At 37.1% G+C, this 27,056-nt stretch overlaps 1 protein-coding gene across 2 annotated transcripts; it reads right to left on the bottom strand.

Annotated features, from left to right (window-relative positions):
* Window positions 1–3,487: 3,487 nt before the first annotated feature.
* si:dkey-178e17.3 (somatomedin-B and thrombospondin type-1 domain-containing protein) lies at window positions 3,488–27,056 on the bottom strand. 2 transcript variants are annotated; one of them, XM_048210330.1, is made up of 5 exons: window positions 26,666–27,056; window positions 10,447–10,629; window positions 9,533–9,623; window positions 4,671–4,829; window positions 3,488–4,591 (listed from the first exon to the last, which is right to left on the bottom strand). In XM_048210330.1, exons 1-5 carry the CDS (start codon window positions 26,892–26,894, stop codon window positions 4,486–4,488), a joined length of 768 nt encoding a protein of 255 aa, XP_048066287.1. In that variant the 5' UTR covers window positions 26,895–27,056; the 3' UTR covers window positions 3,488–4,485. The 2 variants fall into 2 exon arrangements, with proteins under 2 accessions (XP_048066287.1, XP_048066286.1); XM_048210329.1 differs by having other exon boundaries at window positions 10,447–10,632.

Raw genomic sequence — 27,056 nt, forward strand, 5'->3', positions numbered from 1 at the left:
AGTCGCACACATTCATTATCATTCCTTCTCACGTGCACATCTGCGCGCGCGTCTCAAAGCCATCATTAACGGTCCGCGCGAGCATCTGTTTTGCGCGGGAGACTGACTGACTGGCGGCTGTTTTCGCTGAGGTAAGTTTTGCGCTGTGACATTCTGTGGTTTATTATGTAATCAGTTTACTCATTAAGTCACAATATTGCTTGTAAACGTAGGGTTTAGGGCTGTGGGAAAAATGTTTGCAGTCTGTTCCTGAAAGGAAAAATACACACACGAGGGAAAAGTTTATCTGTCACTGGCACTGCAGCGGTTACGCCCAGTGTTCTTGGCTTGCCTACTCAAATGTTGAAATACCACTGCGGATAAAACACAATTCTGCTCAGTTTAATCAGATTTTCATTGGTCATACTCACTTTCGAATTAGTTTCCTCACGTTTAGTTGACAACCCGGCCGGAATGCCTTTCTTTTCAACACCTAATCCCAGAATTCACTGCTGTCAGCACCCATAAAGCAGTGGTTCAAAGAAGATGACATGTTTTCCTCCTCGGTTACCCAGCCTGTAGCACCAAACTCATTTCATTTAAAGGGTTAGTTCACCCAAAAATGAAAATAATGTTATTTATTACTCACCCTCATGTCGTTCCACACCCATAAGACCTTTGTTGATCTTCTGAACACGAATTAAGATATTTTTGATGAAATCCGATGGCTCAGTGAGGCCTGAGCAATGACATTTCCACTCTCAAGATCCATTAATGTACTAAAAACATATTTAAATCAGTTCATGTGAGTACAGTGGTTCAATATTAATATTATAAAGCGACGAGAATATTTTTGGTGCGCCAAAAAAACAAAATAACTACTTATATAGTGATGGCCGATTTCAAAACACTGCTTCATGAAGCTTCGGAGCGTTATGATTCTTCTGTGTCGATTCATGATTCGGATCGTGTGTCAAACCGCCAAACTGCTGAAATCACGTGACTTGAATCGCTGATTCGACACGCTGATTCATAACGCTCCGAAGCTTCATGAAGCAGTGTTGTGAAATTGGCCATCACTATATAAGTCGTTTTTTTGGCGCACCAAAAATATTCTCATCGCTTTATAATTACAAGTAATGAATGTAGCTAAATTAAGACATTTAAGATTAATAGAAGATAGAAAATCCATTCAGATATCCTGGTATTTTTCATGTTCTCTGAATAAAAACGTTGTTTATTTACATTAAAAACAGTGCAGTCCAGTAAATTATTTTTAATAGTTACTGGTGTTTGACAAGGAAAGCATGATGGTAGTTCAGTAATCAATCAATAACCATGTGTGAATCTCGAATGACCTAAAGGGCACCTAGTAAAACAACTTAATCAAACATTTGAATGTATTAAAAAACCTTCTAAGATTTATTAATGTAACTTGTTTCCCATTCCACGTACACACTAAAGAAAACACCTTATCTGCTTTTAAACCTCACAGACCCCATTAGAAAGTTCTCCAGTGAGCTCACTGGTAAAATTAACGATGACCTCACTGGTAAGATAATCACTGAGCTCATCTGTTGTCTTTTCAATGATGTCACTTTTTTATTATTAATGGGCTTTTGCCATTCTTCTTGTATATTGACAGTAGAGAACAGACAGGAAGTTGGGGGAGAGGGATCTTTTCATGACATAGACCAGATTTGAACCTGCATCCCTGTGCATCTAATTTTCCTATTTGCTGCACAAGAAACATTTATTATTATTATCAATGTTGAAAACAGTTGTATACATTTTTTTTTTCAGTATTATTTGATAAATAGAAAGTTTAAAAGAACAGCATTTATTTGAAATAGAAAGCTTTTGCAACATTAGAAATGTCTATACTGTCACTTTTGATCAATTTAATGCACTCTTGCTGAATAAAAGTATTTCTTTAATTTCTTTCCAAAAAAAAATAAAAAATCTTACTGACCCCAAACTTTAGAACTGTAGTGATAATGGTACAAAAGGTTTCTATTTCAGATAAATGCTGAACTTTCTGTTCATCAAATAATAAACGTTTCTTGAGCAGCAAATTGGCATATTAGAATGATTTCTGAAGGATCATGTGACACTGAAGACTGGAGTAATGATGCTGAAAATTCAGCTTTGCTAACACAAAAATAAATTGCATTTTAAAATATATTCAAATAGAATACAATTATTTTAAATCATAAAAAATATTTCACTATATTATTGTTTTTATTGTGTTTTGATCAAATAAATGAAGCCTTTGTGGGCAGAAGAGACTTCTTTTAAAAACATTAAATCATCTTACTGTTCAAAAACTTTTGACCGGTAGTGTATTAAATGGGCATATTTTTGGTAAAATCAATATAAAGTAGCATGTGGTTATTTATACATAGTAATAGTGCATTATTTGTAAAGAATGTATATATAGTGTATACACAATTTTTGTAAAGACATTCATACATTCATTTTGTTAGAAAACTAATGTTTGTATCATGTTGCAAAAATGAATTGAAAGCATTTAAGCAGAAGCTTTACAGGGTTTTAATAAGTATAACTAATTTAGGGCCAGATTTACAAACAGCTTGCGCCAACGCAAACCCTCTTTTGCCATTGAAAAACTACTGTCAGGATTTACTAAAGACACGCAGTGAAAAATTAGCACTGAAAAGGCGTCGACAGAGTTATTTTTGCAGCTGACCTTATTGCATATGCATTTGTTGGAGTTTCCCTTTCAGACAATTTGTGGGAGGAAAGTATTTAAATGAAAATCATGTAACCCCTCCTGTTCAAACTGCCCGCTCTAAGCGGGACTCGAACCCGGGTCCACCGGCATGGAAGTCGGGCGCTCTAACAAGGAGGCTAAATACCACAGTCTCTAGTGTCAGTCATTGAGTTCAGGGGAGTAAGGTTTACACACACAGCTCTTACTAGCCTACGTCTTTTACAATCGCAAGGGGATTTACTAAGGTTTGTGCTAGTCAATTTACTGGTATTTGCGCCATTATTTACCGCCCAAAAAAGCATGTCTTAAACCAGATGCTAATTTTTGGTAGATTGCGTTGGTCATTATGGAAATAAATTTGCACGTAAATTGGCCCTTAATCGTGTGCCAAAACGTTTGGCTTGTATATGTAAAGCAGTGCAGAATGTACTGGTTAGAGTAACTGTGTTGGGTATCATTCAGGTACATTCCATCCTACAAACTGAACGTCAAGTGTGTTAGGGAGAAAACACATGATTACCTGAATATCAAGTATGCTGTACTTAGCATTCTGCTGAGCAAGCATGCAAAATATGCCATAAAATATATGTAATGAGCATAGTATGTGTGCAGACGGGTGTATGTAAACAAGACAAGCCCTTTCATCTGTAATGAGCACATGCACGCTAAATACCTGACGCCAATGACTGGGTTAGTGAACTGAGAGTCACACCAATATGTCAATTATGACACTGAAAAACAACAACTAAATGCAAGAAATGAAAGAAAATTAACTGAGACGTATGACTGTTTAATGTGTGATGGAAAAAGAGTAACATTGCAAATAACAAAATCATACAAGAGCATCAATAAATCTCAAGCTGTTGAAATATTACTTACAGGTGAAAAATACAATGAAACTGCAATCTAGAAAGCGTTTATTTGGCGCAGTGTGCGCGAGAGTCACTAGTTATTAAAGTCAGAGATGCTGTAATAATAAATAAACTGGAAATTTATTTTAATAAAATAAATGGGATTTTATGAAGAGACAAGCAGCAAAGAGAAATTAATTTATACTGTCACGGGCAAATTGCACGTCATCAGATGTAGTTCACGACCACAATTTGCACCGTTTTAGCTTTTATACCAATTGCAAACACAAGAACCCTATCCCATTTTCAAGAAGAATCAAGTGCGGTTTCAAATACAGCTTTCAGACCAACCAAACAAACTGAACGCTAATGTCAAAGCGACTTTGGTTTAACAGTGTGAAAGTGCCCTTCATAGTATTCTACAGGTCAGGACACTTTCCAGAACTCATGAAAAAGAGCAAAGAAGGGATCTCGAGAAACTGAAATACTAAAAATAGAAACATTCATATACATTAGCTTCTCTTTCAGCGACACGTGCATTAACAAACAAGTTTTGCATTCAAAAACACGCAAAACAGACAAAAATTACAGAAGGTGCATAATTGCACAGACACAAACACACAAACTGACAAATGGAAGATACATTCAAACGTATATAAATACAGTACATCAGAATCAGAAGAAGTAGAAAAACAGTACAGAGAAAACTATAATATAAGGCATCAGAAACGGGTGCAGGTGAATTCTGGAGGTAGATAGAAGAGCTTCAGAAAAACAGGGTTGTGTGTTGTTTTTGTGGAGGCACAGATACACAGATATGCTGTGGCGTCATTGCTTAACTTTTGATGGAGAGAATTTGGCTTCAAAAATAGGCTTTGGAATAACATGTCCCTCGAAATGAGCTTTAAAGGGTGTGTTGGTTCAGACAAAAATCATGGAGTAAGACGGACACCGACAGTCCTCAGTGAATGACTCTCGAACCCACGACCCAGAGCAACCTGGTGCTGATGCAGCGGTCCAGTAGGTTCTAGTGGAAAAGATATTAAATGTTAAAGACCTCAGTTTTTGTGAGCGTGTCTGCATATGCATGCGTGTGCAATGCGTACCTGATGTCCTGCAGCCCGTCTCCAAGGCAGCGGTCATCGGTCGTCATGGCGTCGCTCTGACACTCGACACATACGGCGCGCTCGCGGACCAAACCAGCACTCCACGGTCTCACCTTACACGCAGCGCTCGCCTGCTTCACACGCATCTGCACGCAATAACTGCAGCAAAGAGAAGGGAAATTCAGACAAAATAACACCATTTGCAAACTATATTAATCACTGGAAATCTGGCAAACCTGCCACACTCATGATATGAGCAAAGACATTGTTTGTACTTTGCATATGCATGAGCAACTTTTATGCTGGACTACTTTTATTGATATATGTTTTTGTCCTTTTTGGAGCTTGACAGTGCCAGTTTCTATCAGGGACATTGAAATCACAGAAAAAACGGGGACATACAAAAATCTACAGTGTATATACACTGATCAGGCATAACATTATGAGCACTGACAGATGAAGTGAATAACAATGATGATCTCTTCATCACTGCACCTGATATATTAGGCAGCAAGTGAACATTTTGTCCTCAAAGTTGATGTGTTAGAAGCAGGAAAATTGTAGCCTGGATGCCAGCCGAACTTAGCCCCGGCCACAACATTTTGAGGTCGGGGAGTTCGGTCTGGACTCGATCCGTAGAGGAGTAATTATGCCCGAACAGAAACTGTTCGGACCAATCACATTGTCAGGGCGATGATTGACAGATTATCACCAGAAACGGAATCAGCCACGTCATCAAAGAGCGCTTGGGGAGTTTGATTGACAAGCGATCTAACCAATCAGAACGCCGCATCCGCCATTTTGTCCAACAAAGCAGTCAGGAGTTAGAAGATTAACCTCGGTGGAGTTAAACTTGAAAAATTGTGCATATTGACGTCTTTCCGCATTTGAAACAACATTCATTCTCATGTTCATTCATGTTTATTTGATGCTATAAATGGACTAGTAGGAAGAGATGATCGGTTCACGAGCCTCTTGAGCTGAGGCGCTACAGCAATCTGTCACGGTCATGGTCACAACCCATTAAAGAGCCACAAAACGGTTTTTATTGTTTGAATTTTTTTAATAACTACACAGTTTGAAAGCTGGGACTTTGTTTAATATCATAAGTAACCTGCTCTGTCTCGTCTGTCGATGTGTTGTCAGTTTCCTCTTTGCTCCACGATGTATTTTCCACTCAAGCGCCACGGCTTGTCGGACAAAGCAACAGTAACTAAGGGGGGCGGGTCTTTGCGAAAGGTCAATTAGTTTACAACAATGATGGCTGTTGAAGAACTGAGATGTGTAGATTCCGCCATCGCGTCCGTTATAGAAGATATCGACAGCGCATTAATTTTAAAAAAGGAACAGAGGACCGCGATCAAGGCATTTGTCAATGGGAAAGATGTCTTTGCCGTCCTTCCTACGGGATTCAGCAAAAGTTTGATTTATCAGCTGGCCCCTATGGTCGCTAAGAAGAGTTCTGTTGACAACTATGCGTTGCTCAACATACGTCACTTACTCTGTAGCTCTGATTGGTTGTAAGTCTATCCAATTGAGGTCTTTCCTGGATCGGTTGAAATACGCCCCCATAATCAAAGCCCAATGGAGCAGTATCAGACTCATATTCGAACTAGAATTGAGTATGACCACGTCAGGCTAGGAAAATTGGGCAAGCAAGTTTGACAAGGGCCAAATTGTGATGGCTAGACGATTGGTTCAGAGCATCTCCAAAACTGCAGCTCTTGTGGGGTGTTCCCGATCTGCAGTGGTCAGTATCTATCAAAAGTGCTCCAAGGAAGGAATAGTGGTGAACCGGCGACAGGGTCATGGACGGCCAAGGTGGGGAGCGTAAACTGCCCCGTGTGGTCCGATCCAACAGACGAGCTACTGTAGCTCAAATTGCTCAAGAAGTTAATGCTGGTTCTGATAGTGCATCAGTTTGTTGCGTATGGAGCTGCATAGCTGCAGACCAGTCAGGGTGCCCATGCTGACCCCTGTCCACCGCTGAAAGAGCCAACAGTGAGCATCAGAACTGGACCACGGAGCAATGGAAGAAGGTGGCATGGTCTGATGAATCACGTTTTCTTTTACATCACATGGATGGCTGGGTGTGTGTGCGTCGCTTACCTGGGGAACACATGACACCAGGATGCACTACAAGCCGGCGGAGGCAGTGTGATGCTTTGGGAAACCTTGGGTCCTGCCATCCATGTGGATGTTACTTTGACATACCACCTACCTAAGCATTGTTGCAGACCACCCTTTAATGCAGCCCTGGTGGCTGTGTCTTCTTTCAGCAGGATAATGCTCCTGCCACAAAGCAAAAATGGTTCAGAAATGGTTTGAGGAGCACAACAACGAGTTTGAGGTGTTGACTTGGCCTCCAAATTCCCCAGATCTCAATCCAATCGAGCATCTGTGGGATGTGCTGAACAAACAAGTCCAATCCATGGAGGCTCCACCTCAAAACTTACAGGACTTAAATGATCTGCTGCTAACATCTTGGTGCAGATACCACAGCACACCTTCAGGGGTCTAGAGGAGTCCATGCCTCGACGGGTCAGGGCTGTTTTGGCAGTAAAAGGGAAACCAACACATTATTAGGAAGGTGGTCATAATGTTATGCTTCATTTCTAGGTATGCTTGAAACAATTCCAATGTATAAACGTCATTATCTAGTAATCTTTAAACTGAAGAAGCCATGGAAATTCACTGGTCAGAAGATGTGGGAATCCTGTACTATACACTGTCCACAAAGTATTAAAGATTGCATTTTTATTTCTGCTTGGATTCTTAAACACTTTCTGGATTTGTCTGTGTGCACAATAATAATTCCTTTGTGTGTGCATGTGTGTTGCAGTCAACACAGGCTGTATAAAGTTAAAGGTCAGCCTTCCCACGCTGGATTTATTTAGTTTGATGTGTTGCCTTCGTGGCGTTCTTTCCTCCTCTGTGGTCTGCATGTCGTTCTGGTCTTCGTTCTCGTGCTCTCTCTCTCTCTCACGCACACACACATCCATCATGCTGAAACTATACACCTGTGATTAATGAAAGGGTGTGCTCTGGGATTTCCTGCGCTGCTTAGAAGGAACCTCAGATAGTCGTTTAATCTCAGTTCATTTGAACCTGCACCTGCGATTTAATTCCTGCTATCCTATTGAACTCCTCATTATCTGCACACTGATCACATGTCGCATTCATTCTCTTAATGTCCCACACACACGTGCACTAATCTGATTTCCTGTCCTCAGTCTGGTGTTACTAAGGATGTAACAAAGGATATAAAAGTGACTTAAGGATGGGCTTGTGAAATTATTTAAATCAAGTTGTGGATTTAGGATGATGTACTTAGAAAATAGAACCTGTGAAAAAGGTTTTTGTGGTTTTTAGTATGAATATTTTATATTTAAAGGGGTGGTTGATTATGATTTCACTTTTTTAACTTTAGTTAGTGTGTAATGTTGCTGTTTGATTAAAAACAACATCTGCAAAGTTACGACACTCAAAGTTCAATGCAAAGGGAGATGTTTTCGTTTACAGAATTTAAGGACTACAACAAATGGCTGGTAGGAACTACAACGAGCTTCTTCCTGGGTTGGTGACATCACTAACCCCAAAATTTACATAAACCCCACCCCCGAGAACACACAACAAAGGGGGGGAGGCCATGTTGGACTGCTTTAGAGAAGAGGAAGAGTTGTTGTAGTATAATGTTTTTAGTCATTTTACGCTGGACTGCTTCACAAACGAGGGTCAATTCAACGCTGGATTTGCACAAAAGATTAACATGACGGCACATGCTAGTCAATGAGTCGACTAACGATCATCTCCATAAATTTACATAAATTACTACATAAATTTATCCACTAACCATTCAGAAACGTCCAGTTTCATTCTAAAAATTGTAACTTCTTCCTGAGTCAATGAGACAATCCTCATTTTGGCTGCGTGAGATTCTCCAGCTTTGTTGTTGTTGAGCTGTTAAAGCTCCGCCCTCTTCTGGAAAGGGAGCCGGGAGCAGCAGCTCATTTGCATTTAAAGGGACACACACAAAAATGGCATGTAGTAGAAGAATATAGAAGAATTTGAGATTTTTAAAGTGAAGGCAGAAAAAATGATTCCCAGTGAATAATGACTTTTGGGTTGTCCCTTTTTTTGTCGCCATTTTTGATCTTTACAAGCCCAAGTGTCCATTCATTTTCATTGTGCACAGTACTCTGCTCCATAAGCTGCTAATAATTAACTTGAACAAAAATGAAGTTCATTAGTGTTTGGAATGAAATGAGGATTTTCATTTTGGGGCAAACTATCCCTTTGAAGTCACGATAAAACAGAAGTAGTGACAGATCTTTTCTTCCATATTGTGAAGTGCATCGAATTACTGACTAAAAATGTAGGACAGGGTCTTGTTTTATGCATCCAGTTGTTGATTGGATGTCTTTTTTTTTAATGAAACGTATACATGCACTTAGAAGATTAAAAGGTTGAATTTTAATTTCATGCGACTTTAAGGATTACACATTGACCCATATATACAAACACAAAAATCTTGATGATACCTTTCTGTAATTAGTTTTACATTCAGTTATCCAATTATATCCAGCATGTACCTGGATAGTCAAAACACAGATATCCACCACATGCCAGGTCTTGGTTTGACTGAAACTATGACTAACGATCATTTCAATAATCCTAACAAACAGCTACATATTCGTCTTGTTCCAGATGTGAGGTCACTGCAAGTCTAGACAACACTGTTGATGTTTAAACTCTCTGCACAACCTTCGGTTATACGAATGTGTTTGAATTATCTGTTAATGTTCTGTTTTATTTTCGCAGTTGCATTTGTTCTGCTTTCTACAATGTTCCATCACTCTCACCTCTTCTTTTCCTCCTTCATAAGCATGTGCGGCCGTCTCCAAGGGTCCTTAAAGTTCCGCTTGAATGAGTCAGGCAGGATTTTGGCCACCTCTAAAGAGGAGGAAGAGATCAAGATAATGAAAGAGAGCAAATTAAACTCCTCCAGAGACGAAGCACAGCACCAGAGCACAAAACACACAGACACACACACGGACAGTTTAAGCAGTGTACTTCTAAAACAATATTTCTCATTCTTATATAATTAATACATGCCTTTTTTATGAGCTTACAGTATATTGATTGAAAGACATTTATGGGATATTTGTATGCATTTGTCAAGACACTAATTAAAATGGTGAAAAACTCTCTAAAATAATGAACGTTGGGGGAAAAAATATATTTGCCAACTTTTGTCTGTGGTCAAACATCTTACTATGAGATCTCAGCTGAAAAAACAATAAATGCAGCACACATCTGCGCTCAAAGACACGGAGGTAGTAAAATGCATCTCTTCAAGCCTCTGAAGGTGGAATGATTTAGTACTGATATAATGCAATACCGATGTGGGAATTCTCATGCACTGACATTGACTCCAAATCTATAAACAAACACACATTTTTCATTCCCTCTTTATCTCGCCCTGGATCACACACACATTGACACACTAGCTGTTTCAAAACCTAGTGTGCTGTCTACATAGCATATTAAGGGATTATATGCACACTCCCAATGCAAAGTTAGGTGGTATATTTAAAAATATATTTGTTGCAGTTTCCGTTCACCACAATAGAAGTTTACTCAACTATGACGACATCCACATCTCTGAACCCCTTAAATGTGAAAAAAGTCCAGTGCAGTTTGGATGCTGCCTTAGAAGTGTGCTGCCTATGTAGGGTTTAATACTAGGGTTTAACAGAGCAAGTCTGTATATTACCTTTAGCTGCACTGCAGGCCTCATTGTGTGCGAGACACCCTCTGCGCTGTTTGAGATCGGGACACGGAGCGCCTCCGTTGCGTGGGGGCGTGGCTACCTGTCGGCTTCGCTCTGTAGTCCCCGCCCCACAGACAGATGAACAGGGAGACCAGGGACCCCACTGCCTGACTTCACAGTCTATAGCTGCTGAGAGGAAAAGGAGAGAGAGGAGCAGATGTTTTCTTTAAATCGACCATAAAAACCGTTTACATGCAATCAGTCATAAAAGGGAATAATGTTAAAGATAGTTAGTTAGATTAATATTAAAGTACACTATAAAAACAAATGTTTTGGATCAACAAAAAAAATAGTGCATCATTTTTTTTTTTGTTATGACAACTGCTTAACCAACAATCTACATTGAGTTAGAGGAACTTAATTTGCAGCATAAACAAAACTAGTGTGATGATAACTTCCGGGTTGGCCCACAAAAATACATCATCACTGCACCACTCTATTCTCCTCATCCAGTCCTAAGCAAAGCATGATGGGAACTAGAAATCCACTGCCCAATTTCCAAAGATAGAGGCAATTTAATTAAGTTACAGCAACTTAATTTTTAAAAAAATCCCCTGAATTACTTTTTAAAGTGTAGGTGACAAATGCATGTATACCAGCTCACATTAAGAGTTTGTAACCATACATGGGTGAGCAGCTGTGTGCAGTGACATCATACACGACCTCATACTACACACAAACAGAGAAGAAAGCAAGCGACATTGAGTCTAGATCTCAAAAACACAGCTGCTCTCTCATGTGAGGTTCAGAGGAACACAAGATCCCCGCCAGATTCACAAGGTTATAAGTTTGAAAGTATTAGTAAACTTAGACAGTGATTTCTGTGGCACATCAGTGTTTGTCCTGTATTGAGAAGAAGGAATAAACATTTAGGTTTTAGGTTTACTCATTATTGCTACTATATATCTCAACCAAACTAAAGCTCTTAAAGCACATTTTCACCAACTAGGAGAAGTTAAATGTCTTGGTTTTCTCTCCATAACTGAGTTTCCTTAAGGAAATATCTCAAAATAAGTGTGTTTATTTTGTTTGTTTATTCAGAAAGATTGTGTTTTGCATAATAAAGCTTAAAAAAATATTGTGAATAAAACAGATTAGTGGAGTATGTTTTGCAAAAAATACTTTTATGTTTAATTCAATGTGTTACTTGCTGTTTCTTTGTAATTATTTGTGAAATTTACCATTTATCCAGCTAAAATAAGACGCTAATGAAGTGGTATGATTAGACTAAATAATTGCATAATACATTCAACACTGGATATTGTATGTTTTCAAAAAGCAGTGTGATATAATGCACCGAATTTGAGATTTTAATGAGTTTTAGAGCAAGTCTTCAGGATTAACTCTGTATATGTAACACGTTATCCACCAGAACATGCTAACCACACGAACACAGCTGGCGTGCACACATGCAATCAGGTACAAGCATCACTCACACGCATGTACAGCACACACCGTTCTCACAAACGTGGAGCACATGTAGACTGCAGCTGTAAACCACACTGAAAGTACTGATGTACAAAATACTGCATTTTAAAATATTAAAATACACATCAGTACACACTCAAAGAGCAAATAAAATCAAGCTCAATGATAATAAACCAATGAATTTGTTTATTTGATCTGGACTGATGTGCGCTCTACTTGTTGAGATACTTTAAAACCCTGTAAATCTGTTTTTTATTGCTGTTTACAGGCCTGTTTGACTCTCAGAGCAGTAAAATCTGGGTTTTGCACTACTATTTTAAGTATATAAATGGATTTAAAGAAATCCAAAGCACACTTAAAGTTGCACGACTTTCCCAGCCCTACAGACTTATGTAAACCACATAAAATCTGTGTATTTAAAGGGAAGACAAAAAATTAGCATTCTGTCAAAACAAGAAATTTGGAAGAATGTTTGGTTCATATTGACCATTTTATTTTTTGTCAATGAAACCGAACTGTTTGGTTACTAAAGGTGATGATACACGGGGCAACTTTTTGAGCAATGTTGCTGGGCAATGTTGCCGTCAACGGGCAACCTGATGAGACACATGGCAACTAATTAGGGAAACGGACAGTTGGCAGCAACTAATCAGAGAGGAGCAAATCTATTGCCAACCCAATAAATACTTTATTATAAACACTTGTTAGGCACTTTATTTCAACTTTTCAAATATTTTCTTCATTTTAATTAAAAATAAATGCTTTTCCGATCTGATTTTTGATAGGAAAAGGGAGAAGAGCGAGTTCGGCAAAAGGCGGATTCGAACCCGCGTCGATCGCGTCAAAAGCTTCATTCACGTGCAGAGGTGGGTAGTAACGAAGTACATTTACTTCGTTACATGTACTTGAGTAGTTTTTTGGAAAATTTGTACTTTTTAGAGTAGATTAAAATGTGGGTACTTTTACTTTAACTTGAGTACATTTGTTATGAAAAATCTGTACTTTTACTTCGCTACAATGGGCAACGTTCCTCTCGTTACTTTATTTTAATTCAATACTGTAAATGTTAAGAAATGCGTAGTTTATTCCATGCGCGCTGTCTCTTTTTTCATGAACGATGCCCTATTCACAAATGAATCACTCTTTTGAGTCGATTCTGTTCAAAGACTTGATCAAACAAGTTGGTAAAGCTGTCTAAATTGATTCGCGAATCAGTTTGAATGATTTGTTCAGTTCCTGCACGCGCTGAATCGTTTGAAGCGGTTTCTCACTCGGAGCGGATGAAGTGGCAGTGGACCTACAGTCAATTAAAAGCAAATCTGCAAATGCATACAGTTGTCTGCCAGCGATGAAGACCTTTATTAGTTGAGCTGCGTATGCTGTCTGTGAACAATTCCACAGGTAGGCCTATCGATTTCATTTGATTTTACTTCATGATACACCCAATAGCTGACATTTTATAACCAAACAGATTATTACGTCACTATAACAAAAGTATGTAGTATTTCTTTACCGTTTTTATGGGCATATATCTTAATTTATACATTAATTTATACATATACTATTGCGCAATGGCGGCGCCAGCGACCTGTTCGTCTTGAAAAATGAACGCTTTGCGTTGACACAGTTAACCAGTTTACACGTGCGACGCGCATGCTGAAATATACATTTGATTACATTTTGGAGAACAGACCGAAGAAGATCCGTCAATGTGTATTTGATCATTGTGTCAAGTTCAGATATGAGCGCGAGCACACGTAAAGAGTTTTCTCTCTTCTTTAAAATGTAACGTTAGCTGTATACGTTATTAATATAGTAACGATACATTCGGGTTACAGATGCTAGAAATAATGCTTGTTTCTCCTATGTTTGTTTGTTGCAAAGATATCTAATTATGATAATAAATTAAATATCTATTTAAATAATAAACATTAAATAATAACATGCTATTGTGTGTGTGTGTATATAAAATAAAAGTAACTAGTAACGAGCTACTTGAGTAAGATTTTTATTGGATACTTTTTTACTTTTACTCAAGTAACTATTAGGATTGTTACTTTCACTTTTACTTTGAGTAAATATTTCTATAAGTACTTGTAATTTTACTTGAGTACAGTTTTTGGATACTCTACCCACCTCTGTTCACGTGCCATACGCCCTACAGCCTACGCTACTACAGACGTTAAATGGGCCCTGTCTTTTTAGTATTTAACTGAAAACATTCGATGGCTTAATTACAGTTTACACGCATTACATTGGACAGTTGTTGCTATTTTAAGCATTATATGAGGTAAATTCCCTGTTTTGGGTTGACGCATGACAACTTACTAGCGTAAAAAGATATAAGTTCACACCCCTTTTCTCCGCTCCACTGCCGCTGAGAGGCCGCCATCTTGTTTGAATTTTTTTCTGAAATCTCCGAACCAATCACGTGATCGGCTGCTAACATTCTGATTGGAGGATCTCAAAAAATTGCCCACATCCGATCTAATGTATCCAGATATATATTTGTTGCTCATTCTCAGTGGGAAAGTGCCCAAGCAACATTGCTCACAAAGTTGCCCCGTGTATCATCACCTTAACATTCTTCCAAATATCTTCTTTTATGTTCAGCAAAAGAAAGAAAATAACAAAATGTTCATTTCACTGTATAATTATGTTAATTATATATGGATCTGTTATTTTAGTGCTCCCAACCTGTTTTATAGTCATTAAAGAGGCCATTATTGTGATGATTCGCTTGCCAAATTGATTCCTTTACAATGGAAAGTAAATCTACCGGTAAGCATTACAGGTTTGACAGCAAAAGTCCTGCTGAAATCATGCTGATACATGAACATTCACGTATCCCTTATTGGGAATCACTGCTTTATTTCATTCATGCCGTTCTGACCTCATGGCTCGTTCTCATTCTTCTGTTCTTCCGCACCAGAGTGACACAATGAACACAAACACACTCGCAAACACACACCTCCATACAAAGGGCCTGTCAAATTCCCCACATTCCCCTGCATTACTTCTGCAGATATGCCTCGTGCCCTGTTCCCAGAAGCCTCTCTTCACTCGGACCGTCACTGGTGGTCCCGACACGTTTGAATCTCTCTAACACTCTCTGGGGTCACCAATGAGACCTTATTGTAAAGTGTTACAGATCAATTAGATCTAAAGTGATTCCGGGTTCTTTTTAATCATTCTAAAAGAATCAAGTACTAAAAGAATCATGAATGAATGCCCAAAATGTGGAGGAAAATAATACCGAAATCTCTCGAATATTTGATTGCCACACAAAGATCTGTCAGTGAAAAACAGCACAGTAGAAGTCTGTAACCGCACACTTTAATTCATTGTATACAGAGCCAAAGCAACACACCTGCATTCATTCACAGATGGAGCAGCTCTGCTGAGTCTTAATTAACGGTAGACTCGTCAGGAGATGATGTGGGAGGACAGAGAGGAGCCAGCGGAGGAACATGTGTTTTTCCTCAAGATGATACGCTCATGAAATAAAAACTGAAAAGGAGCAGACTTGCAGCTGACTCAGTCAGGTAACACACAACATGTGCACCAGCGCTTTCCTGTTTACTGTTCACACAAGCTCTTATTCGGGTGTTTACGAGGGCCACCAAACCCACTGTAGATATTCCTCAGCATTCCTCCAGTTTCAGGAATCTGTCACAGAGACAATAAACTTTGTCCTGAGACACATCAAACAGACTCACATCAACACACTAACCTCACAGCAAAGACAGAGTCATAGAAACGACATCTTTCGCCAGCCATCAGAGCAAAATCAGTGTTCAAAACAAACCGTGAAACCTTAATAACACTTCCTGCAGACTAAACATCCCTTAAGGTGTATGATGTGAAGCAGACTGCATAAAAACCTCTCAAACACGTTAACTCGCAGCCTCCCATGGACTATTGCTATAATAATACAAGATTGATATGATTATGATAAAAATGTTTAGTAAACAAACTTCCTACAGCAATAATAACTGACATGATCCATGATATCATGATATTTTTAGTGATATTTGTAAACTGTCTTTCTAAATGTTTCGTTAGCATGTTGCTAATGTACTGTTAAATGTGGTTAAAGTTACCATCGTTTCTTACTGTATTCACGGAGACAAGAGCCGTCGCTATTTTCATTTTTAAACACTTGCAGTCTGTATAATGCATAAACACAACTTCATTCTTTATAAATCTCTCCAACAGTGTAGCATTAGCCGTTAGCCATGGAGCACAGCCTCAAACTCATAGAGAAGCAAATATAAACATCAAAATAAATACTTTACTCACATAATTCGAAGCATGCATACAGCATGCATGACGAACATCTTGTAAAGATCCATTTGAGGGTTATATTAGCTGTGTGAACTTTGTAAATGTGCTGTAATATAATCGAGAGCTCGTGTGGCAGGGAGCACGCGAATTAAAGGGGCGGCGCGCTGAAAAAAATCAGTGTGTAGTTAATGATGCCCCAATATAGGCAGTTAAAAAAATTAATTTAAAAAAATCTATGGGGTATTTTGAGCTGAAACTTCACAGACACATTCAGGGGACACCTTAGACTTATATTACATCTTGTGTAAAAGCATTCTTGGGCACCTTTAAAATAATGGTTATATCCATAATGATTTGCAATTTCTCCTCTTAATCTTTCATTCAAAATATTCACGTAAAACTAACCTTTAATTAAGAAATTATAAAACCATTTTTTACCCAAAAAATGTTTTCCACAATTATTTGCACCCCTACAAATTCTAATGAGTAAAAAAATCTAACTGAAGTATATTCCCATGTGTATGACATATTATGTTTTTAAGTTCACTTTAGTGATCAGGAACAGTGCAGTAAGTGATTTCTGAGAAACACTGTTAACAGTGGATCACACCAAGCACCAATATATACTTGTAGCCAATCAGCAGTAAGGGCTCATGAGGGGGAGGTGATACGAAAAAAGTACCACACTGTAAAAAATGACCGTGATTTTGACAGTAAAAATGCTGCGGTGAAAAACTGTCAATTGGTTTATAGAAAGTTTCCGTACTATATACGGTGAATAACTGTAATAGATCTAACGGTACATTTAATGTAATTTTACGGTAAAATACCGTTAAATTCACAGTTTTTGGAAGTGAAAAATAACAATTCATTGTAAAATTTACAGTGAAAAAACGTAAATTGACATTCCCACAATTCCCTGCGTGACACTTCACATTTGATATATTTTCGTTGAAATAATTGTTTCTTCTTAGTTTTTCTTTTTTTTTTACCGTAAATTTTACTGGGATTTTTTTACAGTGCAAGGACTAGAAAAGTGAGCCGTAACGAGCCGTACCATGAAAAACGCTATAAGATAATAGTTTAATTGACCCTTTGCTGGGAGTTTGATTGACAAGCAATCTAACCAATCATAACACCAAATCCGCCATTTTGTCCGACAAAGCAGTCCGGAGTTGGACTTGAACTTGAAAAATGGTGTGTATTGACGTCTTTCCACGTTTGAAACAACATACCTTCTGATGTTCATTCATGTTTATTTGATGCTATAAATTAACTAGTAGGAAGAGATGATGGGTTCGCGAGCCGCTTGAACTGAGGCGCTACAGTGACAGTTTTTATTGTTCGAATTTCTTCGCATTTTGAAAGCTGGGACTTTGTTTAATATCATAAGTACCCTGCTCTGTCTTGTCTGTCGACGTGTTGTCAGTGTCCTCTTTGCTCCACAATGTATTTTTCACTCTGTGTGGCGTGACAGCGCCATGGCTTGTTGAACAAAGCAACAGTAACTAAGGGGGGCGGGTCTTTGCGATGGGTCAATTGTTGGAATACTCATTTCCACTATCTGGGCAATAATTATGAAGTTTAAATCAACTGGAGATGGTGACGATCTACCTGGAAGAGGACGTGTGTCTATATTGGCCCCACATACACTGAGGAGGATGTTTTGAGTCGCCAAACAAACTGTAAGAATCAAAGTTGGAGAATTGCAGATGGTAGTTAAGTCTTGGGGTCAGAAAGTCTCCAAAACTATGATCAGACCTCACCTGTATATAACCACAACCTGTTTGGGAAGGTTGCAGTAAAAAAAAGCATTTGGTGGCATCTCACGCACCTACAGTTTGCCAGACGTTACTAGAACTTTCAGTGGGACTGGGTTTAATGGTCAGATGAGACCAAAATGAAGCTTTTTGGAAAAACATCAGAGGTAGGTTTGGTGTAGTAGACAGAAACATGTGATGTATGGTGGTGGATTTTAACACTCTGAGGTCTGAAAACGCGCTGGCGCGTTTTGCAGGGTTTTTTTCACATTGCAGCAAAACAGACTTAAAATACTCCGTCATTTTTTGTCATAGAGACATAAGTAATATATCAATTGAAACTATAGAATATCTTCTTTTATTTGTGTACACTCAGAGTAAAAACAAAATGTTGTGCTTTTTGTAAAATAAAGAAAACAAACATGATGCGTGATTTCTCCTCTCCCTCTGAACGAAGTCCAATCTGATAGTTCTCAGAAAATGAACTGTAACTTAGTGAATACTAATCACAGAAAAATTAAACTTATGTCTAAAAAAACGTTAAGATGTCAGGTTTTAAATCATGTAAGTCAAATCGAAAACAAACCTTCTGTGTTTATGTAATCTGTATGAAAAGAGAGCCATGTCAGAAGTCCGTGATTCAGCTCATTATCCGCTAATGCGGCCACGCCCACGGAGCCAGCGCTATTCAGACGCAAATTCAGAGGCAATACATGCATTCATCGTCTCAATCGTGTATTTATTGTCTTGAAAAGTGTTTATCTGGATGTAAAAGTCATGGTTAGGGAGCTCTAGAAGACATGCAGTTAGTTCCTGTTTTCTTTTCTTCTATAGATGAATTTTAGATGAGTTTTTGTTTCTTTAGCGCCCTCCGGCTGCAGTATGAATTGGAAACTCCATTCATGGAATAGCCTCTTCTTCTTTTAGATGAATTTGTGGACTAAAAATGCACAGAGAGCGCCCTCCGACTTCAAGTATGAATTGAAAACACCAGCGCTCATAGTAATGACAACGAATATTAAATAAATATAACTCCTCTGTATAGAAAATTGACATAAGCATATGAGAATCCAATATTTCTCCAAATGTGCATGCTTTTAAACTAAAAGCCTATATTCAGACTCTTTGCATCACAGAAATACATTATATTTTAAAGTATAATATAAAACCATTACTTTATATTGTAATAACATTTTTCTGTATGTTTCATATATCATGATGAGCTTGAGACATCACAGAAGGTTTTTTTAACAGCCTACCTGACTGAAATGCCTCATTAATATGCAAGTCATTTCAGCTCATTACTATGCGATTCTTTTGTCTTCTCAGGTGAGAATGGCCCATTATTCAGTGGTGATTCACGCCTCCACGCATAAGTTTGACTTAAGTTTTTTGTTTTTTCAATAACCACTCATAAATGTTATTCCTTCAAAAACACAAACATGTACATACATGTTCCTCACATATTATTGTAGCCTAGTTTGTGCTGAATACAGTGTAATGACACTTTTTCCATTAATATGTTTATGAACAACTGAAAAAAGCACAAATGCCAGGGCATGTCAAAACTTCTCCAGGCCCCAAATCAGCCTCAGACTCCAGAGGGTTAAATGCTGTGGGCCTAAATTTCTTCCAAAGACCCTGGACAACTTGTTAGGACACACGGACACGGTATCATAAACACCTGACTGACCTTGTCCGGAAGCTTAAACTGGGTCATGGTTGGATCTTCCAGCATGGCAATGATCCAAAGCACATCTCAAAATCAACAACAGAATAGTTCACTGACCACAGAATGAAGGTTTTGCCAATGGACATAGCAGTCCCCGACCCAAACCCCATCACAAACCTGTGGGATGAGCTGAAGAAAAGAGTCTCTGAATCTGAAGGATCTGGAGGAATGGTTTTAGATCTCTTGCTATGTGTTCACCAACCTTATGCATTATAGGAGAAGATCCAGAGCTGTTATTTTGGCTATGGGAGGTTGAACAAATTGTAATTTTAGACATTTAAACCAAATATGTATTTTTGGATAATCCAATAAAACACTTTAAAATGGCACAGGTACTTCATCTCATTTCATTGTTTTCTTGCCTTTTGTGCTTTTGATGGACTCAAATAACAGTTCATATTATCCATAGCAAATATAAATCTGACATCAATGCTTCACATTATAAACGGCACGGCTCTCTAGCGGTTTAAACATTTCTACCGTCAGACAATATATAATGTGACTCAGTCCTGTCCAAAACCAATCCCTCCAGAACACAGTCATTGTGCTTTAGTATTATAGTTCACTTGTGGTTCAGAGTGTAACCGTAAATGACCCACAACCTTGAACAACATAATCTGAAGTTAGATAACAGCCAAGACTGGGAACAATTACTGGAAACATCAAGAGCAGCTAATTAAATAAAACCTGCTCCAGGCTACAGGAGAGCGAAAGGGGCAGAAATGGGTTTCTTTCTACCTCTATTCCTGTTTTTCCTCTATATTTTTGCCATTTCAACACTGTGTTTTTGTTCACTCAATGTGACTGATGTGACGTCCTTCTTCATGAAAAACACACTGCTGTATTTTCAAACACACACACTTTATAATATAACATAAAATATACAAAGGTAAATATTGCTTCTTTTTTTACTATGTAGTTCCCATTGTTATATTGGTCCTTTTGTTAATTCCTTGATTATTTTTAATGAGACTTGACTGTTTTAATTCTTACATTACAGATTTTGAATAATCTTTCTGGCTGTGTGGTTGATTGATATAAATGAAAAACCAATTAAAATTAGCCATTTCTGAGCAAATAAATATTGAGATTTATCAAATGTTAAGAAAATAAATCTGAAAAATACTAAGCTATGATTGTTTAGCAATGTCACACACCCAAACACATATAAATCTGCTTAAGGGTTCAGAGAGCTGTTTTTCTTTTAGAAAATATTTTGCATATTTGTTTCCTCAGCTATATATATATCACGTCTACTGCTGAAACACACACACATATGGCAATAATCATGAGTAAGGGAGTGTATGTGTCAGAATGAATCAGATCAAGCTGTTGTTTGGAGACGGGAACAAACCAAAAAACCTACCGAATCCCTCCAGTCCAACATTACTCATAATAAAAACAATCCGCACAGCGACGATGCCGATGACCAGTCACAAAGACAACGGCACACCTGCCAACAACGTCCGGTTTGGACAGAGAATCTGAAGAATAGATGAGTTAACTTTGAAGAAGTTCATTTGAGCTCTCTGAAACGAAAAAAGCGATGAAGAGACTACAAGTTTTAACCCCTTAATGCTCGTTTTTATTGCCTTTTTTTCTATCACATATTTTAGGAATCATCATAAATTAGGTATCATTTAAAAGCTTAAAAATTCTAAATTCATGCTGTGAAAAACTTCGGACATTGCATCAACATGGAATTGGTACTTTAACCCTCTGATGCTCTTCACACGGCGGTCAAAAATAACAAAAAAATGTATTTAAATGAAATAAATGTACTATATTTTAGTTAAAAAATGTTTCTTATTAAATATTTTGTATTTTTATGGGATTTTATGGTACTAAATTATATTTATGGAATAGTTTTGATCCATTTATTACCTGTTAATCACATTTTGACCATAGACCTGAAAATGAAATTTTAAATTTAAACTCGTAAAACGTCGTAAATTCAGTTTGGTCTCTTTTTAAAGAAGATATTTGGCAGATTATTGCTGAAGTGAAAAATGCGCTGACAGTTACAAAAGTTTAAGTTTATTATTATGAAAAAAATGCATAAAAATACTATTTTTAAATTAGTATTTAATATACTTTATATGAAATATATATTTTCCAAAACACGTTTTAAGACATCTAAACAATTTTGTGTTCCAAATTTGAGATTGATCTCTCAAAAAATGAGCTTTCAGTAAGATTTTGTTTGGGCGCAGTACGTTTCCACTAGATGAAATTCGCTTCCCATTTGTTTCCAATGTGGTCATTTTTGACCAAGAACAATACAAGTGTGACCATAACGTAAAAAATTTTGGGGTCAAAAATGGCCAAACAGCACCAGAGGGTTAAAACCTTTAAGCGAGCTCCTCCCCCTAGTGGAGTGTTTCATATTACAAAATTTATTTTGAATATTTTATAATTAAAACAATTTCTAATCTTGACAAAACACATATCGTTGGAAAGGTCTGAGACTCAAGGTTCCATATTTGGCAACTGTTTTGAGATAGAAGTGATATTGTGACAGAAATTTCTTCATTTGTTACAGGAGAAAGCCTAAAAAATTGGGTGTCTATTTACACTAATTGCAAATAGCGTCCCATGTTGGCAAACGCTATTTACACTAGCTCCGCCCACCAATGTCTGGTTGGGCCACTTAAGTTTTTAAAAAGATGCACAGAAGTCAACATCTTCAGTAGCTAGTAAGGCTCGCAAACTTGGCTTCTAACGTGATCGACGCGGGTTCTAATCAACCTTTTGCCGAGCTCGCATTTATTTTCAATAAAAATGAAAATAATGTTCTAAAAGTGGAAATAAACTGCAAACAAGTGCTTAATAATATTAAGTGTTTATTGGGTAGGGTTAGAGGAAGGTGTAGGGAGGGTTTTTATTCTCCCAATAAGGCAGCATCCATTTAATAATTTTAATAAATATAATCATTTACACTCTATGATATTATTGCATCCTGTTAATGTACAAAAATACTGAGGTACAAATAGTATCTGCCAATATAAAGTATAGAGAGCATCTAATTACTATTTATATACTCTTATTGCAAAAAACTGATATTTTTACATGGTGTAAATAGAATCTATCACTATTTTCACCTAGTGTAAATAGCATATATATATATATATATATATATATATATATATATATATATATATATATATATATATATATGAAGAGTTTGGTTCCAAAACGCAATAACTCCATTTTGATTAATTTGAGTAAAAAGGTGTTTTCTTTACCAAGAAAGTGGCAAGATGAAAACCACTATTTTCTGTTTCAAACTTTCACATAGCATCTTTTGGTTATAAAAACATTAAAAATTCAAATCTACATTTTGATTTTAAAAAGTTTATTATAAAAACTTATTATTTTTTTCCCAAAATGCAATAAATCCATGACATTTCTTTTTTCCAAAATGCAATTAATCCATCAATATAAAAGTTATTTTTCAAACTGAAAATACACAACAAAGCAAGTTAATTCACATATATGACAGAGTCTAAACTTTGCCAATATACAGGCATTTTACTAAAAATACATTTAGCCGTTGCTCCCAAAATGAATTCAACGGATCATCTTGTTAATGTTATAAATTATTTGTCATCACCGATTAACGAGTATCTGGCGCCACCGCACGGTTAAATAAACACATTTGCCGAGTACATTGGTATTAAAACGGCTTTTTAAAAAAGCCTTCAATGTTTACAGTGGGTGGAATGGTGCGCTGTGATTGGTTGAGCGGATATATCACGTTCTGCAGAAAAAGGAGACTGGCGTTTGTCGCGTTTTGGAAAGAAAGGGAGAAAACATGACAGAATAACATGACGGATATCACATTTTGCGCAAAATTGATAAATGACTTTTCAATACCGACCAGATACTATACTGATTTTGGCGGAAACTCAATTTTTTTGAAAATGGCGTTTATCGCGTTTTGGAACCAAACTCTAAGAAAATGCTGCTACTGTCACTTAGTGAAAATAGCATCTATCACTAAGAAAATATGCTATTTTTACTTAGTGTAAATAGCATCTAATTGCTACTAAACCTGTGCCGATATTCAGTAATACGACATATCATGATAATGAATACGCACAATATTGTTACTTGGGCACCTCAAAATACCATGAATTATTTATTATGAATTATTCAAATTTTTATATTACATTTTAAGAATACTTTACCCATCAATCATATAAAATCCACAGCATGCATGCGCGCTATGTAAACAAACCCAACATGCATGAGAAGCACATGGCAGAATGAGTGAAAGAGATGCGCTGAATGAAAGTGCATGTTCAGCAGAGGGCGCTGATGGAACAGCAGAAATGCTGCGGTTACCCCGGAAACCCCGTTAACAAAGCAGCTGTGGTACTGAACGGTAATTAAAATGCTTCAAACAGCCATTCAGTTTTTTGTTTTCACAATGTTGCTCATCACAGCACTAATACTTAAAGACTTAACTGGCTATTTATTTTCAAACTTAATTTTAATATGGACTACAACATGCCCTATAATGATTGAAAATTTTCTGATTATTTGTTATTGTTCAGTAAAACTTAGTGACATAAGGCTTCATTTGTTAAAAGAGTACATACTATGACAACACTTTTTTTGCAACTTACTTCAATATCGTGATAATACCGTATACACGTATACCGTGATAAAAGCTTAAGCAATTATCGCAACATGAAAATTTGATACCGTCACATGCCTAATTGCTACACAGTGTAAATATCATGCATCGCTTGCACTGCTGCCAAAAAAAACAAAAAAAAATTATAGCTATTTCAGAGTAAAAAATGTATATTTTCTGTAAAATAAAAAATATTAATACCGTACATTTGTTTTACAGTAAACTTAAACTTCTTTAACTTTTCACTTTCATTTTTGCAGTGTTTCACTTCAGCAGTAATCTGCAGACTGTTTTCATTAAAAAGCATTCATGAATCACAACCATTAGTGCATTTTTACGACTCCTTTTTGTGAAATATTTTGCTTTTAAACAGTTTGTGTATCTTTCCTTTCAATAAAACGACACTTGCTTTGATGTATTCTTATCTAACGCAACGACACTCATTCATACGTGCGACCGAAGTGTTTTTTGTTAAAATACTGTCGGATGTCATGCTCTGCTTTCAGATGTTTTAAAATCTCACTGACTCAGAGTTTTACAGCGTAAACAGACGATTGAGCAACTCCTGAGAAGCCCAACAAACCTGGAAGCCACTCAAGACCTCCCTCAAGTCAAAACAGAGAGATGAAAGCCATCTTTACATTGCTTTGCCTTATATAGAGCCGAATGCTGCTCCTGCCATGAGCTGATGGGATGTACTGTTTATATACATACATAAGGTGTATTTGAAGCCGTTTCTGAGTTCTGCTGAAGCAGATGAGAGACAGACAGATAATGACGGTCCACAGGTTCACCAACACACATACTTCACTCATCACGTCACATCATTTACTCGGAGAGACCAGCTGTTTCTGAGACGCTGATTTCTGTCAATACTCCATCAACCTCAATCTTCTGTCTCTTCCAATCTTCCAAATTTGAGAACATGCTTTGAAAAAATTAGCATTATTTAAATGTTTAGTTGAATTATCCAACAGCATCTCAGTCCAAATATAGGAATTAAACTGTTTATTCACCCTCGTGTTGTTTAAAATGTGTTTTTAGTCCTGTAGAATGCAAAAGGAGATGTTTATAGCAGAATATCTAGCGGTTCTTTTGGATACACTTTATTTTAAGGTGTCTTTGTTACACTGTAATTATATATTTAAGTACTGAGTAATATTAAATAACTACATGTACTTAGGTTTTGGTTTGGTTTAGGGTTAGTTGCATGTAATTATGCATAATTTATAGCTATTACAATAGTAACTACATGTAACATATGTAACAATGACAACAAAGTGTTATCGTTCTTTTTTTTCTTTTCTTTTTTAAAGTAAAAGTGAATAGTAACCAACACTTGATCACGTGACTTGTGCACTTTATTCCCAATCTTCTTAAGTCATATAATGCTTTGTGTGAGAAACTGACCTACTGAAAATCATACTAAAATTGAGAATTGAGTGTTGTGATTTTTTTATATATTCTTCTTCAGCTTCATTTTTTTTTTTTTTTTTTGGCTCTACAGCAGGTTTCCAAAAATGTGATGAAAAGCTAATTAATTCAACCAAAAAAAAAAAAAGTAAAATTCAAGTTCTTTTGGTTACACTTTATTTTAAGGTGTCTTTGTTACACTGTAATTATACATTTACGTACTGAGTAATATTAAATAACTACATGTACTTAGGTTTTGGTTTGGTTTAGGGTTAGTTGAATGTAATTATGCATAATTTATAGTTATTACAATAGTAACTACATGTAACATACTGTAAAATAAAGTGTTACCGTTCTTTTTTTTTAACAAAGCAAAAGTTAATAGTAACCAACACTTGATCACGTGACTTGTGCACTTTATTCCCAATCTTCTTAAGTCATATAATGCTTTGTGTGAGAAACTGACCCACTGAAAATCACAATAAAATTGAGAATTGACGAGTGTTGTGATTCTTTTATATATTCTTCTTCAGCTTCATTTTTTTTTTTTTTTTTGGCTCTACAGCAGGTTTCCAAAAACGTGATGAAAAGCTAATTAATTAAATTTAAAAAATGTAAAATTTAAGTAAATATTTGTTAATAAAAACACTTTAAAAAAAGATCACGTGACGATTAACTGACGCGAACACGTCATTAAATTATTAAAATATTACCTTAAAATCTTCAGGGGTTATTTCAAGTAAATATTTTAAGTCGAAGGGTTTACAAAAAAAATAATAATAATAATAATTAAAAATTATAATTCACGCACTTCAATTACAGCGGAGTGACGTCACGTGATGCCGCAACAGGTTAACGGCTCATTAATATATCGGCGTCGACGTCGTTTAACGGACTCACCTGATATGTGGCACACGTTTTGGTAATCGTCGCAGCAGTCGCCGCTCCTCCTGCAGTACGTGTCGCAGTAACACACGGTTCTCCTCGCGCTCCTCTCCACGCACTCGTTATTCCGTCCCGGGCAGCATCTCGGTGTCGGTCTGTCCGCGCATCCCGCCTCACACAATCCGGACACACACATTACAAGCACAAACACCGCGCAAACACGAGCTCCCGTCATTATCACCATCACGGCGCGTCGTAAAACCTATTGAAAGTTCGCTTTAATACTAAAGATGCCGCTTAAAAGAACTTTCTCACAAATCTGCGCACTTTCAGAAGCACCGAGCGAGTCCAGTCAGGAGCATCGCTGAAGTTCATCTGTAGGTGCGCGTGCACGCTGGCTGACTGA

The sequence above is a fragment of the Megalobrama amblycephala genome, linkage group LG12, assembly GCF_018812025.1.
Source record: "Megalobrama amblycephala isolate DHTTF-2021 linkage group LG12, ASM1881202v1, whole genome shotgun sequence".
NCBI classification, from domain to species: domain Eukaryota; kingdom Metazoa; phylum Chordata; class Actinopteri; order Cypriniformes; family Xenocyprididae; genus Megalobrama; species Megalobrama amblycephala.